The following is a 16841-nucleotide window of genomic DNA, read 5'->3' on the forward strand; positions in this document are numbered from 1 at the left end:
TTTGCTCGATTTTATATACCTGTCAGCAAGGGTGAAATAGCCGAATCCACTAATTTGAAGGGTTGTCCACATACACTATATATACAAAAGTATGTTATACATTGTCTGCAGCAGATACTGTATTTACTAGAAATTACAGTCAATGTGGTTGATAGTCAGCCAGATCACCCATGATGCAAGTCAGTATTCGATGTCCATCCATGTCTGAGGACGTCGGGAGATGAAGTGGAAATTGGCCACTAGGGGCAACAGTGAGCGCTGATTGGCTTCAAGTAGGTTTTGGTTTTTGACAACCGCAAACTTCAAGGAGTAGGCCATTCAAGGAGTTGGTCTGATGTGACGTCATCGGCCTCCACCCTTAATTGCGGAACAATAGAGGACAAAAGAGATAAGTTTGATGATACTTTTTTATATTCCAGTCATCAACGTTTTCACTAACCACTCAAGTGGCTGTAGGGTATAAATCCTGCAGGATGTATTCAAACACAACCATGACGAATTCCAACTCACCTGACTTGGCATTGAAAATCACCACACATAGGATCTCATTAACTCCATCATAACCCTGCATTCCAAGAACAGGAAAATATTATCAATTTCTGCAAGTGCTAAATTTGTCAATTATGCAATTTGTGTGGATGTAATCCATACCGCAAAGTTAATAAGCACACTTGACTCTTGCTGGGAGTGGGTGGGTGTGTTAGCAGAGATTGGTTGCCATGGGACTTGATGCTGTAAATGAGTGTGACATGGGACTCAGCAGTTCCATTTCAGCCATGGTGGCCATAGTCACAGTCACCACACACACACACACAAACACACACAAACAGAGAGAGGAAGTCCTATGCACAGAGCCCACCTGTTGGAGTGATAAGTGAGTCTGGCAGGAAAGGACAGCATGAACACAAAGGATTAGTCAGGACTGTGTGTGTGTGTGTTAGCAGGCCAAAGCTAAAGGAGGTTATATTGGCTATAGCATAAGTGGCAAACAATATATAGGGCAGAGAGTGAGAGAGGGAAGCGACAACAGCGAAGTCCTGTATGGCAATACTTTGAGAAGTTAAATGAGAAGGTGGTGAAATGCAAACTTTGCGAGGTGGAATTGAGCTACAGTGGCATTACAGTTGCAATGCTTAACCATCTGAAAGGGAGGCACCGTGAGACCCAAACCGTTGCTGACAGCAGCGCAGGCCCCCAACAGACAGACAGGCTCTTCACACGAAAGAAGTGTGATAAGGGACGGAGTGAGTAAATCACAGCACTGATTACAGAAACGGATGGTCGGCTTCAATGCCCTGATGGCATATCTAGAACCAGACAACAAGATACCATGTCGAAAAAACCGTGACACCCTGGATTGAGAAATTGTACAATGATTGCTCTGCAGGTACAAAGCACAAGCTCTCAAACACCATACATGGCTCAACAGATTGTTGGACGTCTATGAACACGCTGTCATACATCACTGCAACACGCCATGACATTAATGAGAAGTGGGACATGAAGTCCCATGAACTGACCACTGAGAACATGGAGGAGAGACACAGCAGAGAACCTAAAAATGGCATTAAATACCATCGTTGCTGAGTGGGTGGGGACCAGCAGTAAGGTGATAGCCTTGACTGCAGTATATGGAACTGCACTGCCCCCTAGCGTTCATATGCAAGACCATTATCTGCATTGTGATTTTTTTTTAAAATCGTTTAAACAATCAGAAAATTGCAGTTGAAATGTTAAGACAATTTTTACACTTGTCATATCTCTAAAAAAGGATGTATTTGGGTGTTCTTGGAGCCTTTGTTCAGGTTTTTTCTGTGCCCCTGCAATTGCAGAACGAGCATGAGGAAGTTTATCGCTGGTGGGGTAAGTTTCTCAAAACCAAGTGAAATCGCCAAAACAAAAGTGTCTGGTGACTTCTATAAACTGCCATTTACAGTGCCTTCAGAAAGTATTCACACCCCTTACATTTTTCCACATTTTGTTGTGTTACAGCCTGAATTTAAAATGGATTACATTTAGATTTTGTGTCACTGTCATACACACAATAACCCATAATGTCATAGTGGAATTATGTTTTTAGAAATTTTTACAAAATAATAAAAAAATAAAAGCTGAAATGTCTTGAGTCAATAAGTATACAACCGCTTTGTTATGGTAAGACCAGGGAGGTTTTCCAATACCTTGGAAAGAAGGGCACCTATTGGGGTAGATGGATTAAAAACAAAAACAAAAAAACAGACATTGAATATCCCTTTGAGCATAGTAAAGTTATTAATTACACTTTGGATGGTGTATCAATACACCTAGTCACTACAAAGATACAGGTATTCTTCCTAACTCCGGAGAGGAAGAAAATCGCTCAGGGATTTCACCATGAGGCCAACGGTGACATTAAAACTGTTAGACTTGAATGGCTGTGATAGGAGAAAACTGAAGATGGATCAACAACATTGTAGTTACTCCACAATACTAACCTAAAGGACAGAGTGAAAAGGAAGCCTGTACAGAATAAAAATATTCCAAAAAAATGCATTCTGTTTGCATGCAATAAGGCACTAAAGTAAAACTGCCAAAAACTTGGCAAAGAAGTGAACTTTATGTTGTGAATACAAAGTGTTATGTTTGGGGCAAATTCAACACAACACATCACTGAGTACCTCTCTTAATATTTTCAAGCATGGTGGTGGCTGCATCATGTTATGGGTCTGCTTGTCATCGGCAAGTACTAGGGAGTTTTTTTTTTGATAAAAATAAATGGAATAGAGCTATGCACAGACAAAATCCTCGAGGAAAACCTAGTTCAGTCTCCTTTCCAACAGACACAGAGACAAATTCACCTTTCAGCAGGACAATACACTAAACACAAGGCCACATATACACGAGTTGCTGTACAAAATACAGATTTAGTTTTTTTTTTAAAGTGAACTTGTCCTCTAAGACCATGTAATCTGACTTTTCCACAATTTTTGTTCCTCTCACTCCATCTTTCTCACTACTACCTCACAACCCCCCCCCCCCTTCCAGAACAGACAATGAAACTAACAGAGAGAGCAGTGTGTGTGTTCAGTTGGGATTATTTCCATTTATTTATATTCCCCATGCAAACTCATTATGAGTGAACAGTAACTCATCTCTCCTCCACCAATAAATAGGATAAATAAAATAATTCACAGAAAAATCAACAAACTAACACATATTCAAAGATGACAAAAAATTAAATGTGATACTAAATTGTATCACTTATTTTCAAATTAAATCCGTATAATAAAATGATAGCAATACCAATGCTAAACATAATGTCTTGGTACAGTTTGTTGACAATGGTTAAGGTAAAATTAAATTATAGTTAATAAAATAATATGTTACAGAAAGGCCATAACCAGCAGATATAAATCACATTACAAAAAGCTGGACAGTAACAGCAAGATGTTCTGAGGAGATTAGAGAGCGAGGTAGAAGAGGGAGAGAGGAGGGAGAGAGGTAGAAGAGAGAGATAGGTGAGGGAGAGAGAGAGAGAGAGGTAGAAAAGAGAGAGCGGTAGAAGAGAGAGATAGAAGATGGGGAGAGAGGTAGAAGAGAGAGATAGACGAGGGAGAGAGCGGTAGAAGAGAGAGGGAGGTAAAGAAAGAGGGAGAGAGAGAGGTAGAAGAGAGGGAGGTGAAGAAAGAGGGAGATTGGAATTGTTGCAGAATCAAGGGGGAAAAGCAGAGGAATGTAATGTGGAAAACGGTCCATCCATTTCTGAACAGAAATATGACACTTAAAATCAGCATCAGTGCACATTTACAGTCCATACAGTACTGAGGTAACATGAATAAATACAAACTGTTGTTGCCATTTATGTACAGTGAGTGGCTTTGACCATATCCCACTGGGCCCAGCTGTCAGTTCAACATCTATTTTTGATTTACAATTGATTGAGTTGTCAACGAATGTGAATTCAATGTGAAATCAACCAAACAATGAACCATGTCATTGGATTAAGGTAGAAAGTTGGGTGAAAAAATAAAACTATTGTAAATCCAATGAGTTTTCCAGGTTGATTAAACGTCATCACATAACATATTTTTGTTCAAATGACGTGGAAACAATGTTGATTCAACCAGTTTTTGCCCAGTGGAATATGACCACTGAAATGATTTATTATGATTTTACAGATACTACACTGATCAAAAATATAAATGCAACGTGAAGTGTTGGTCCCATGTTTCATGAGACTAAAAATAATAATCCCAGAAACGTTCCATATGCACAAAAAGCTTATTAATCTAAAATTCTGGCCACAAATTTGTTTCCATCCCTGTTAGTGAGCATTTCTCCTTTGCCAAGATAATGCATCCACCTGACAGGTGTGGCATTTCAAGAAGCTGATTAAACAGCATGATCATTACACAAGTGCACCTTGTGCAGGGGACAATACAGTGAGGGGAAAAAGTATTTGATCCCCTGCTGATTTTGTACGTTTGCCCACTGACAAAGAATTGATCAGTCTATAATTTTAATGGTAGGTTTATTTGAACAGCGAGAGACAGAATAACAACAAAAAAATCCAGAAAAACATGTTATAAATTGATTTGCATTTTAATGAGGGAAATAAGTATTTGACCCCCACTCAATCAGAAAGATTTCTGGCTCCCAGGTGTCTTTTATACAGGTAACGAGCTGAGATTAGGAGCACACTCTTAAAGGGAGTGCTCCTAATCTCAGCTTGTTACCTGTATAAAATACACCTGTCCACAGAAGCAATTAATCAATCAGATTCCAAACTCTCCACCATGGCAAAGACCAAAGAGCTCTCCAAGGATGGAATGGGCTACAAGACCATCGCCAAGCAGCTTGGTGAGAAGGTGACAACAGTTGGTGCGATTATTCGCAAATGGAAGAAACACAAAATAACTGTCAATCTCCCTCGGCCTGGGGCTCCATGCAAGATCTCACCTCGTGGAGTTGCAATGATCATTAGAATGGTGAGGAATCAGCCCAGAACTACACGGGAGGATCTTGTCAATGATCTCAAGGCAGCTGGGACCATAGTCATCAAGAAAACAATTGGTAACAAACTACGCCGTGAAGGACTAAAATCCTGCAGCACCCGCAAGGTCCCCCTGCTCAAGAAAGCACATATACAGGCCCGTCTGAAGTTTGCCAATGAACATCTGAATGATTCAGAGGAGAACTGGGTGAAAGTGTTGTGGTCAGATGAGATCAAAATGGAGCTCTTTGGCATCAACTCAACTCGCCGTGCTTGGAGGAGGAGGAATGCTGCCTATGACCCCAAGAACACCATCTCCACCGTCAAACATGGAGGTGGAAACATTATGCTTTGGGGGTGTTTTTCTGCCAAGGGGACAGGACAACTTCACCACATCAAAGGGACGATGGACGTGGCCATGTACCGTCAAATCTTGGGTGAGAACCTCCTTCACTCAGCCTGGGCATGAAAATGGGTCGTGGATGGATATTCCAGCATGACAATGACCCAAAACACACGGCCAAGGCAACAAAGGAGTGGCTCAAGAAGAAGCACATTAAGGTCCTGGAGTGGCCTACCCAGTCTCCAGACCTTAATCCCATAGAAAATCTGTGGAGGGAGCTGAATGTTCGAGTTGTCAAACGTCAGCCTCGAAACCTTAATGACTTGGAGAAGATCTACAAAGAGGAGTGGGACAAAATCCCTCCTGAGATGTGTGCAAACCTGGTGGCCAACTACAAGAAACGTCTGACCTCTGTGATTGCCAACAAGGGTTTTGCCACCAAGTACTTAGTCATGTTTTGCAGAGGGGTCAAATACTTATTTCCCTCATTAAAATGCAAATCAATTTAAAACAATTTTACATGCGTTTTTCTGGATTTTTTTGTTGTTATTCTGTCTCTCACTGTTCAAATAAACCTACCATTAAAATTATAGACTGATCATGTCTTTGTCAGTGGGCAAACTTACAAAATCAGCAGGGGATCAAATACTTTTTTCCCTCACTGTAAAATACCACTTTAAAATGTGCAGTATTGTCACACAACACAATGCCACAGATGTCTCAAGTTTTGAGGGTGCGTGCAATTGGCATGCTGACTGCAGGAATGTCCACCAGAGCTGTTGCCAGAGAATTGAATGTTCATTTTTCTACCATAAGCTGCCTCCAACGACATTTTAGAGAATTTGGCAGTACGTCCAACCGGCCTCACAACCGCAGACCACGTGTAACCACGCCAGCCTAGGACCTCCACATCCGGCTTCTTCACCTGCGGGATTGTTTGAGGGGGGGGTGGGGGTGCTGAGGGGTATTTCTGTCTGTAATAAAGCCCCTTTTGTGGGGAAAAAACTCATTCTGATTGGCAGGGCCTGACTCCCCAGTGGGTGGACCTGCCTGCCAAGTGGGTGGGCCTATGCCCACCCATGGCTGCAGCCCTGCCCAGTCATGTGAAATCCACAGATTAGGTCCTAATGAATTAATTTCAATTGACCGATTTCCTTATACGAATGTAACTCAGTTAAATGTTTGAAATTGTTGCATGCTGCGTTTATATTTTTGTTCAGTATACATTCAGCGGACACTTTGTTGTAAAAAATAGAACTGATATGATTTTACAGTACATGTATTCACAACAATCGCTTACAGCGCTCCATATGATAGTCCTCGCTGAGCACAAACTGTTCCTGAACTTTCCTCTTCAGCCAATGGACTAACAGCAGAGTAGTACCAGACGCTTGACCCAGCCACTTTCTTTTATTTTCTACTTTATTTTCTGTCTGTCTGTTCTATTGATACCTACCTCTCTCTATCCATCTATTTACACAGTTGTTACACTGTCTCCGTGCGTTTGGAGCGGATTGCCTGTGCGTGTGTATGCATGTGTCAAGTTTCATGACTCTACGTCCCAAAGGCCATAGTGTGAGGGTGTGTATGTGTGTGTACTCTAAGTGTGTGTGCATGCGTACGCCCATAACTGTGTATGTGTCTGTCTGTCTGTGTCGTCGCCTCTCTTCTCTGATCAGTGTGTGTAGTGTAGACAGCTGAGCAGTGAGCCGACCCAGTCTCCTAGTGTTGAGCCCTTGACCCACAGGAACAGTTCGTACAGGCTGATTTGCCACAGGGTCAGAGACTCCGACATGGTGATCTGGAGACGCCGTGCCCTCGACTGCGCCTTGCTCCGCTTGTGCCTGACAGGAAACAGGATGTTATGTTAGGAGCCAGTAAGTTAGGAGTGAGAAGAAGAAAGGGGGAGATGGGGAGAGAGAGAGAGAGAGAGTGCGAGAGAGAGAGAGAGAGAGAGAGAGAGAGAGAGAGAGAAAGAGCGGGAGAGAGAGAGAGAGACAGTTTGAGCGAGAGAGAGAGACAGACAGACAGAGAGAGACAGAGAGAGATTGAGAGAGAGAGCAAGAGCTAGCGAGAGCGAGAGAGAGAGAGGGATGGAAGGGGACAGAAAGAAAGAGGATGAGACAGTGTGTACAGTGCAGTACAGTATAACAGGAATCCCAGTGCATAACACCATGGTGAGATTATAACATGACTGACTACTGAATGTTTTATAAGGATCATCCTCCACCACACTGTAGTGTTGTCACAGCGCAGACTGGGGAGACATTATTAACTCTGCTGTACCAGACAGCTCTCTCTGGTGTGTGTATGTGTGTGGCCTTGCCCTGTGGTAGGACAATGTGTTCTCCTTGAGGAAAGAGTTGAAGTGACATCTTGTCTAAGCCATCATTCCTCCTCTCCCAACCAATTACACAGCACATGGAAAGCCATCGCAAAGTCTCTCTCTCTTATTATATTTGTTTTCTTTCAAATAATTTGATCGTCAAATTGAATCTGCCTGAAGGGCCAGAGCAAATGGGCGGGGTTTGCACTTTTGGGACTATTTTTGAAGCAGGGAAGCTCAATTAAGCCCAATATTTCCCCATCTAATGCCCTGTAGATCTGCATTCTGTGTTCTACTACTGCTTAGTTTTAATAGAGAGCTGCTGAAGCAAAACACTGAATTTCACGTCTCACTGCCTCCCCCTCTTCTCCCCTCTCCTCCATTGCACCCCTCTTTTCCTCATCTATCCTCCCCTCTCTCCTCATCCCTCTTCTTTCAATCTCCTCGCTCCTCCTTTCCACCCCTCTCATCCCCTTTTTTTCCCCAGAGGCGTCCAGCACCCTCCCCCCATCCCTCCCCCATCCTCTCTGTCCTAATGATTTTTCTCAGAGACAATCATGGAGTTGTTCGTTAAAATGGTAAGACTGAATCAATATGGCCACTGCTGACTGCCACTGAAAGTACAATATAATCACAGCATTCAGCCAGCCAATTACACACACAGACATACAGAGAGGAAAGGGGAGGGGAGGGAGGAGGACAGTGAGGAGGGGGAAGGAGAGAGAGTAAGACATTTTGACATTTTCCTAAAGCTTAAATAATGATTACTGAAACTGATGTGATACAAATGTGTGTGTCAAAGCGTGTGTGTGTTGCTTGTCTAAGGGGATGCAAATAGATTAGTGGTGCGTGTAGTGGATTGATACAGAGCAGCAGATCTATCACAGAGGGACTGGAACCCTCAGGTCTGCAGAGTTAGGGCTTGGGGTTAGATTTCAGGGGTTAGAGGTCAGAGTCTACCTGGCTACAGCCCTGGTGCAGCATCGGGACATGTTGATAAAGGAGGAGGATGAAACTCTGGTCTGCAGGGTTAGGGGTTAGAGGTCAGGGTCTACCTGGCTACAGCCCTGGTGCAGCATCGGGACATGTTGATAAAGGAGGAGGATGAAACTCTGGTCTGCAGGGTTAGGGGTTAGAGGTCAGGGTCTACCTGGCTACAGCCCTGGTGCAGCATCGGGACATGTTGATAAAGGAGGAGGATGAAACTCTGGTCTGCAGGGTTAGGGGTTAGAGGTCAGGGTCTACCTGGCTACAGCCCTGGTGCAGCATCGGGACATGTTGATAAAGGAGGAGGATGAAACTCTGGTCTGCAGGGTTAGGGGTTAGAGGTCAGGGTCTACCTGGCTACAGCCCTGGTGCAGCATCGGGACATGTTGATAAAGGAGGAGGATGAAACTCTGGTCTGCAGGGTTAGGGGTTAGAGGTCAGGGTCTACCTGGCTACAGCCCTGGTGCAGCATCGGGACATGTTGATAAAGGAGGAGGATGAAACTCTGGTCTGCAGGGTTAGGGGTTAGAGGTCAGGGTCTACCTGGCTACAGCCCTGGTGCAGCATCGGGACATGTTGATAAAGGAGGAGGATGAAACTCTGGTCTGCAGGGTTAGGGGTTAGAGGTCAGGGTCTACCTGGCTACAGCCCTGGTGCAGCATCGGGACATGTTGATAAAGGAGGAGGATGAAACTCTGGTCTGCAGGGTTAGGGGTTAGAGGTCAGGGTCTACCTGGCTACAGCCCTGGTGCAGCATCGGGACATGTTGATAAAGGAGGAGGATGAAACTCTGGTCTGCAGGGTTAGGGGTTAGAGGTCAGGGTCTACCTGGCTACAGCCCTGGTGCAGCATCGGGACATGTTGATAAAGGAGGAGGATGAAACTCTGGTCTGCAGGGTTAGGGGTTAGAGGTCAGGGTCTACCTGGCTACAGCCCTGGTGCAGCATCGGGACATGTTGATGAAGGAGGAGGCAGCGGCTCTGGTCTGCAGGGTGGTCTCGATGCCTCTGAGAAGATCGTTGGTCTTCAGTAGCAGCAGCATCTGACGGGGCACGCGGTTCAGCAGGTCACTGATCTGGGGGAGGTAGAGAGCTGCGTTCGCCCTGATCTCCACGTCCTGAGAGAGAGACGCACAGACGCACACATAGACATGAGAAATACGAAAAAATAAAATGAACAATACTCAAAGCACATACATTCATGTTTAAAACAACGGATTGATAATTTGTCAGACATTGATCAGGAGATGCAATTGAAGAGGTAGAACAAGAAGTCTCTCGCTCTCTCTAAAGTGTGAAGTCAGCTGTGATTCCTCCCTCCCTCACCCCCTTCTCTCTGTCTCCTTGGTCCAGCCTCTCTCAGTCTCTCAGAGTCAGAGTGAGCAGTCAGTCGGTGTGCGTCCCAGAGGATGTGTGTTTGTTGACAGGGCTTAGAGAGATCACAGACTGGTTGCTTTCTGCTGACTAATTTAATACAGTCTCTCCGTCTCTGTAACAGCAATACAGACACACCGTTTACACTGCTAGAAATGCTATTGACTTACTTCTAAAAACAGACGCAAACGCATGTAGACACACACAACTTTTCCCCCAAAGTTTGCTAAGAGTCGCTAGCAAGCTGATTAGTCGGCTGTTAAAACCAGTAAAAGGGTGCTTTGCTATTCTTGGGTAGCGGAATGACTTTGGCTTCCCTCCAGCTCGAGGGAGAGGGATAGTGTTAAAGGAAAGGAAGGGTAGACAGAGTGTCTGATCTGTAGACTGTTTAATTCCAGGATCAAAGCAGCCAGTCTGGTCCCTGGTCATCAGTGGTTCAGTATACCAGACAGCAGTAGAGAACATTTTGTCTTAACCAGCTACACTTAACTGACCTTGTCAGGAAAAAACCCTAAATAGTATGCCTAACAAAATAGTTATTAGACTGTAGTGTTTGTGTGCGTGCATACAATGCTATTTCTCTGTAAACAAATTAACAACAGACTTTCAGCATGTTTATAGAGAGGGGCACACAACATGTACTGCACGTACTCAAATTACTGATGATTGGTTGAAAGAAATTGATAAGATAATGATTGTGGGAGCTGTACTGTTAGATTTCAGTGCAGCCTTTGATATTATTGACCATAACCTGTTGTTGAAAGAAACATATGTGTTATGGCTTTTCAACCTCTGCCATATTGTGGACTCAGAGCTATCTATCTAATATAATGGAAGCTTCTCTAATGTTAAACATGTAAAGTGTGGTGTACCGCAGGGCAGCTCTATTGGTCTTCTACTCTTTTCTGTTTTTACCAATGACCTGCCACTGGCAATCACCAAAGCCTGTGTGTCTATGTATGCTGATGATTCAACCCTATACGCATCAGCAACCACAGCTAGTGAAATCACTGCAACCCTAAACAGAGTTGGAGTCAGTTTTAGAATACAGTATCAGTCAAAGGTTTGGACACACCTACTCATTCAAGGGTTTTTCTATATTAAAAAAAAACTATTTTCTATATTGTAGAATAATAGTGAAGACATCAAAACTATGAAATAACACATATGGAATCATGTAGTAAGCAAAAAACTGTTAAACAAATCAAAATATATTTTATATTTGAGATTCTTCAAATAGCCACCCTTTGCTTTGACAGCTTTGCACACTCTTGGCATTCTCTCAACCAGCTTCACCTGGAATGCTTTTCCAACAGTCTTGAAGGAGTTCCCACATATGATTAGCACTTGTTGGCTGCTTTTCCTTCACTCTGCCGTCCGACTCCCAAACCATCTCAATTGGGTTGAGGTTGGGGGATTGTGGTGGCCAGGTCATCTGATGCAGCACTCCATCACTCTCCTTCTTGGTAAAATAGCCCTTACACAGCCTAAACCAGATGGGATGGCGTATCGCTGCAGAATACTGTGGTAGCCATGCTGGTTAAATGTGCCTTGAATTCTAAATAAATCACAGACAGCGTCACCAGCAAAGCACCCCCACAAATTAACTTTTAAGAAGGCACACCTGTTAATTGAAATGCATTCCAGGTGACTACCTCATGAAGCTGGTTGACAGAATGCCAAGAGTATGCAAAGCAAAGGGTGGTTATTTGAAGAATCTCAAATATAAAACACATTTTGATTTGTTTAACAATGTTTTGGTTACTACATGATTCCATATGTGTTATAGTAAAAATATGTGTAATAGTAAAAATAAAGAAACTCTTGAATAAGTAGGTGTGTCCAAACCTTTAACTGGTTGTGTAGGTGGCTAGTAATAAACTAGTCCTGAACATCTCCAAAACTAAGAGCATTGTATTTGGTACAAATCATTCCCTAAGTTCTAGACCTCAGCTGAATCTGATAATGAATAAATGTGGCTGTTGAGCAAGTTGAGGAGACTAAATTACTTGGTGTTACCTTGGATTGTAAACTGTCATAGTTAAAACATATTGATTCAATGGTTGTGAAGATGGGGAGCGGTCTATCCGTGATAAAGAGATGTTCTGCTTTTTTGACACCACACTCCACAAAGCAAGTCCTGCAGGCTCTAGTTTGATCTTATCTTGATTATTGCCCAGTCATATGGTCAGGTGCTGCAAAGAAGGACATAGAAAAACTACAGCTGGCCCAGAACAGAGGCAGGTCTTGTTCTTCACTGTAATCTGAAGGTGAATACCAATACTATGTATGCCAGTCTCTCTTGGCTAAAAGTAGAGGAGAGACTGACTGCATCTCTTCTGGTTTTTATAAGAAACAATGTGTTCAATTCCAAATTGGTTGCATAGTCAACTTACACACAGTACTGACACACACATACCCCACCAGACATGGCAACAGGGGTCTTTTCACAGTCCTGAAATCCAGAACAAATTCAAGAAAGCGTACAGTATTATATAGAGCCATGATTGCATGGAACTCCCTTCCATCAAAGATTGCTCAACTGAACAGCAAACCTGGTTCCAAAAACAGATAAAAGCATCACCTCACCGCATAACACCTCTCCCCTATCTGACCTAGATATTGTGTCTATGTACTGATATGTAGACTATGTGATGTTTTAAATTGATGTAGTTCTGTCCTTGAGCTGTTCTTGTTATTGAATGTTCTGTATTATTTAATGGTTCATGTTTTGTGTGGACCCCAGGAAAAGTAGCTGCTTCTATCGCAACAGCTATTGGGGATCCTAATAAAATACCAAATACCTCTATCCCTCTCCCTCCCTCCCACCCTCCCTCCATCCCTGTTAGAAGAGCAACTCTGATCCTGCTACTGTAAACCGGTCATCTTTAAGTATGTTGATATTTCAAAACAGAGAAACAGAGAGAAAGAGGGAGGGATAGAGAGAGAGAGCATACCGTACCTACAAACCAAACAAACCACTGCTGAGTCCGTAACATGGGCTACACACATACAAGATATACAGTGAGCATACAAAACATTAAGAACACCTGCTCTTTCCATGACATGGGTTGACCAGGTGAAAGCTATGATCCCTTGTTGATGTCACTTGTTAAATCCACTTAAATCTGTGTAAATTAAGGGGAGGAGGCAGGTTTAAGAATGATTTTTAAGCCTTGAGACAATTGAGACATGAATTGTGTATGTGTGCCATTCAGAGAGTGAATGGGCAAGACAACAAATGTAAGTGCCTTTGAACGGGGTTTGGTACTAGGTGCACCGGTTTGTGTCAAGAAATGCAACGCTGCTGGGTTTTTCACGCTCAATAGTTTCCCATGTGTATCAACAATTGTCCATCACCCAAAGGACATCCAGCCAACTTGACACAACTGTGGGAAGCATTGGAGTCAACATGGGCCAGCATCCCTTTGGAACGCTTTCGACACCTTGTAGAGTCCCCATAATGAAAAGTGAAAACACGTTTTTAGACATTTTTGCAAATGTATTGAAAATGAAATATAGAAATATCTCATTTACATAAGCATTCAAACCCCTGAGTCAATGTTAGAATCACCTTTGGAAGCGATTACAGCTGTGAGTCTCGCTGTGTAAGTCTCTTAAGAGCTTTGCACACCTGGATTGTACAATATTTGCAAATTATTCACAAAAACATTCTTCAAGCTCTGTCGAGTTGGTTGTTGATCATTGCTAGACAGCCATTTTCAAGTCTTGCCATAGATTTTCAAGCCGATTTAAGTCAAAACTGTAACAAGGCAACTCAGAAACATTCAATGTCATCTTGGTAAGCAACTTCAGTGTATATTTGGCCTTGTGTTTTAGTTTATTGTCCTGCTGAAAGGTGAATTTGTCTCTCAGTGTCTGTTGGAAAGGAGACTGAACTAGGTTTTCCTGTAGGATTTTGCCTGTGCTTAGCTCTATTCCGTATTTTTTTATCCTAAAAACTCCCTAGTCCTTGCCAATGACAAGCATACCCATAACATGATGCAGCCACCACCATGCTTGATAATATCAAGTGTGGTACTCACTGATGTGTTGTGTTGTATTTGCCCCAAACATAACACTTTGTATTCAGGACATAAAGTTAATTTCTTTGCCAATTATTTTAGTGCCTTATTGCAAATAGGATGCATATTTTGGAATATTATTTTTTTCTGTACAGGCTTTCTTCTTTTCAAATCTGTCATTTAGTTTAGTATTGTGGAGTAACTACAATGTTGCTGATCCATCCTCAGTTTTATCATATAAACAGCCATTAAAGTCTAACTGTTTTAAAGTCACCATTGGCCTCATGGTGAAATCCATGCACCATTTCCTTCCTCTCCGGCAACTGAGTTAGGAAGGACGCCTGTATCTTTGTAGTGACTAGGTGTATTGATACACCATCCAAAGTGTAATTAATAACTTCAATATGCTCAAAGTGATTTAAATGTCTGCTTTTTTTTTCATTTTTACCCATCTACCATTAGGTGCCCTTCTTTGCAAGGCATTGAAAAACCTCCCTGGTCTTTGTGGTTGAATCTGTGTTTGAAATTCACTGCTGAACTGAGGGACCTTATAGATAATTGTATGTGTGTGGTACAGAGATGAGGTAGTCATTTGAAAATCATGTTTAACACCATTATTGCACACAGAGCATGCATGTGACTTCTTAAGCTAATTTTTACTCCTGAACTTATTTAGGCTTGCCATTACAAAGGGGTTGAACACTTATTGACTCAAGAAATTCAGCTTTTCATTTTTAATTAATTTGCAAAAGTTTCTAAAAACATAATTCTACTTTGACATTATGGGGTATTGTGTGTAGGACAGTGACAAAATGTAAATTCAATAAATGTTAAATTCAGGCTGTAACACAACAAAATGTGGAAAAAGTCAAGGGGTGTGAATACTTTCTGGAGGCACTGTAGAGTGTAAATGGCATGTTATAGAAGTCACCAGACACTTTAAATTTTTTATTTCACTTGGTTTTGAGAAACTTACCCCACCAGCAATAGACTTCTTCATGCTCTTTCTTTAGTTGCAGGGGCACATATAAACCCTGAACAAAGGCTCCAAGAACACCCAAATACATCCTTTTTAGAGATGTGACAAAATAGTCTATGCAACTTAATTGTACTCCTGAAATTATTTAGGTGTGCCATAACAAAGGGGTCGAATACTTATTTGACTGAAGACATTTCAGCTTTTCATTATTTATGTTTTGATTTATTTTAATAATAAAAAATAAAAACAATTAAAAACATAATTCCACTTAGAAATTATGGGTTATTTACAAAATCTCAAATTAAATTCAGGCTGTAACACAACAAAATGAGGAAAAAGTCAAGGGGTGTGAATACTTTCTGAAGGCACCAGAAAATTTGCCAGAAAATTTGCCTGAACATTTGCCGCATTGCAAAACAACTATTTATTATTTTCCCTTTAAAGACCATCTTGAATTCCTCCACTCTGGTCAAAAGTGTACTTTGGGGGAATATATGGTGGCATTGAGGTTTTGCACGATGACTGGCTGCAGATTCTATTCTATTCTAACTGGCCATTCTCCTCCTCTTCAACAACCTGCCATGTTAATCATAGTCTATCAACTATATGACTTAGAGAGAGAGCTCGGGAAACATGTCAAAGCTGCGTTTATTTGACTTTGTTTATCCCATAAGCCCCTTAAAAGGAGGAGGAAAGGAGGAGGGGTGGAAGGCTTAGGGCCTAAATTAAGTGGCTTGAAGCCACTTAATTTAGGCCCTAAGCCTTCCACCCCTCCTTCTGCTGCTACTGTGGCTGGTATGTGTGGGACTCACATTGGTTCCAGAAACAACGGAAGAATAGTCCAGATTATATAAATGCACACAGAAAAAAAGTGTTTTTTATGGAAGAAAAGTTGGCAATCAGAAATGAAAGACTGAACCCCATCACACCCTCATCCTTCTCCTACCCCCTAGCTAACCCACAACCTTCACTCCTAAGCGTAAACTTTTTCAATCCTGGCGAGAGGCGTGTCAACAACAAAGAGAGCCAAGTGATGGAAGATGCTTAAGTAGACTAAAGTAGAATTTACTGGAATCCAAATAAACAGATATATCAACCCCCGCCCATGTGCCCCTTGGCCTAGAGTTCATCCAGTGTGTGGTTGTGTGTGTGTGTGTGTGTGTGTGTGTGTGTGTGTGTGTGTGTATACGTAATATTATAATCCTGACCAGAGTATAGCGGAATAATGTAACAGCCTAAAGTAACAGTTAACGGAAATCAAAATAAACACATCAACATTATCGATCGTCTGGGCCGATGCCTTATCTGTCCTGGATGCATTCTTTGGTGTTACTCCCCAGCCCTCAAACCTGAGATACGAGTCTGGCCTGACACACTAAACCACGCTCGGACTAAACACTTCCTGACTCATGCACACCAACTACGCATTGGTCGATTTAAATGCACACAGTCTCCTTACTGGACGACTTATATGCATGCCATCTACTTATTGGTAGATTTACACCACGCATTACGACCTCAGTCACACAAATACAGAGCGCCCTGTGTGTATGTGGGCATAGATCTGTTTGGTAGGGTGAAATACTGCCTGCACCTAGCCCATTACTCCTCCAGTGTGTGTGTTTGTTTATGATCGCCGTTCAGTCAGTCCCTCTGATTTATTCTTCTGTATTCCCCATTACTATTGTTGTGTTAGTGAGTGAGTATGCAGTGTGTGTGTGTGTGTGTGTGTGTGTGTGTGTGTGTGTGTGTGTGTGTGTGTGTGTGTGTGTAGGAGTAATAGCTATAGGGTGAATCTCAAGTCTTCCCTCGATTCCTTGCATTCTCTGTTCTCAA

At 42.4% G+C, this 16841-nt stretch overlaps 1 protein-coding gene across 1 annotated transcript in view; it reads right to left on the reverse strand.

Moving 5' to 3' along the window:
• Window positions 1-6744: 6744 nt before the first annotated feature.
• Window positions 6745-16841, reverse strand: part of adck1 (aarF domain containing kinase 1) — a 173118-nt gene continuing 163021 nt past the window's right edge. Inside the window, exons 10-11 of the mRNA XM_084181838.1 lie at window positions 9552-9745; window positions 6745-7159 (exon numbers count right to left, since the gene is read on the reverse strand). Coding sequence (XP_084037964.1) covers window positions 6991-7159; window positions 9552-9745 — 363 coding nt within the window. The 3' untranslated portion in view covers window positions 6745-6990. The remainder of the gene's footprint in view (window positions 7160-9551; window positions 9746-16841) is intronic.

Source organism: Coregonus lavaretus (assembly GCF_964263955.1).
Source record: "Coregonus lavaretus genome assembly, chromosome: 18".
Lineage (NCBI taxonomy): Eukaryota > Metazoa > Chordata > Actinopteri > Salmoniformes > Salmonidae > Coregonus > Coregonus lavaretus.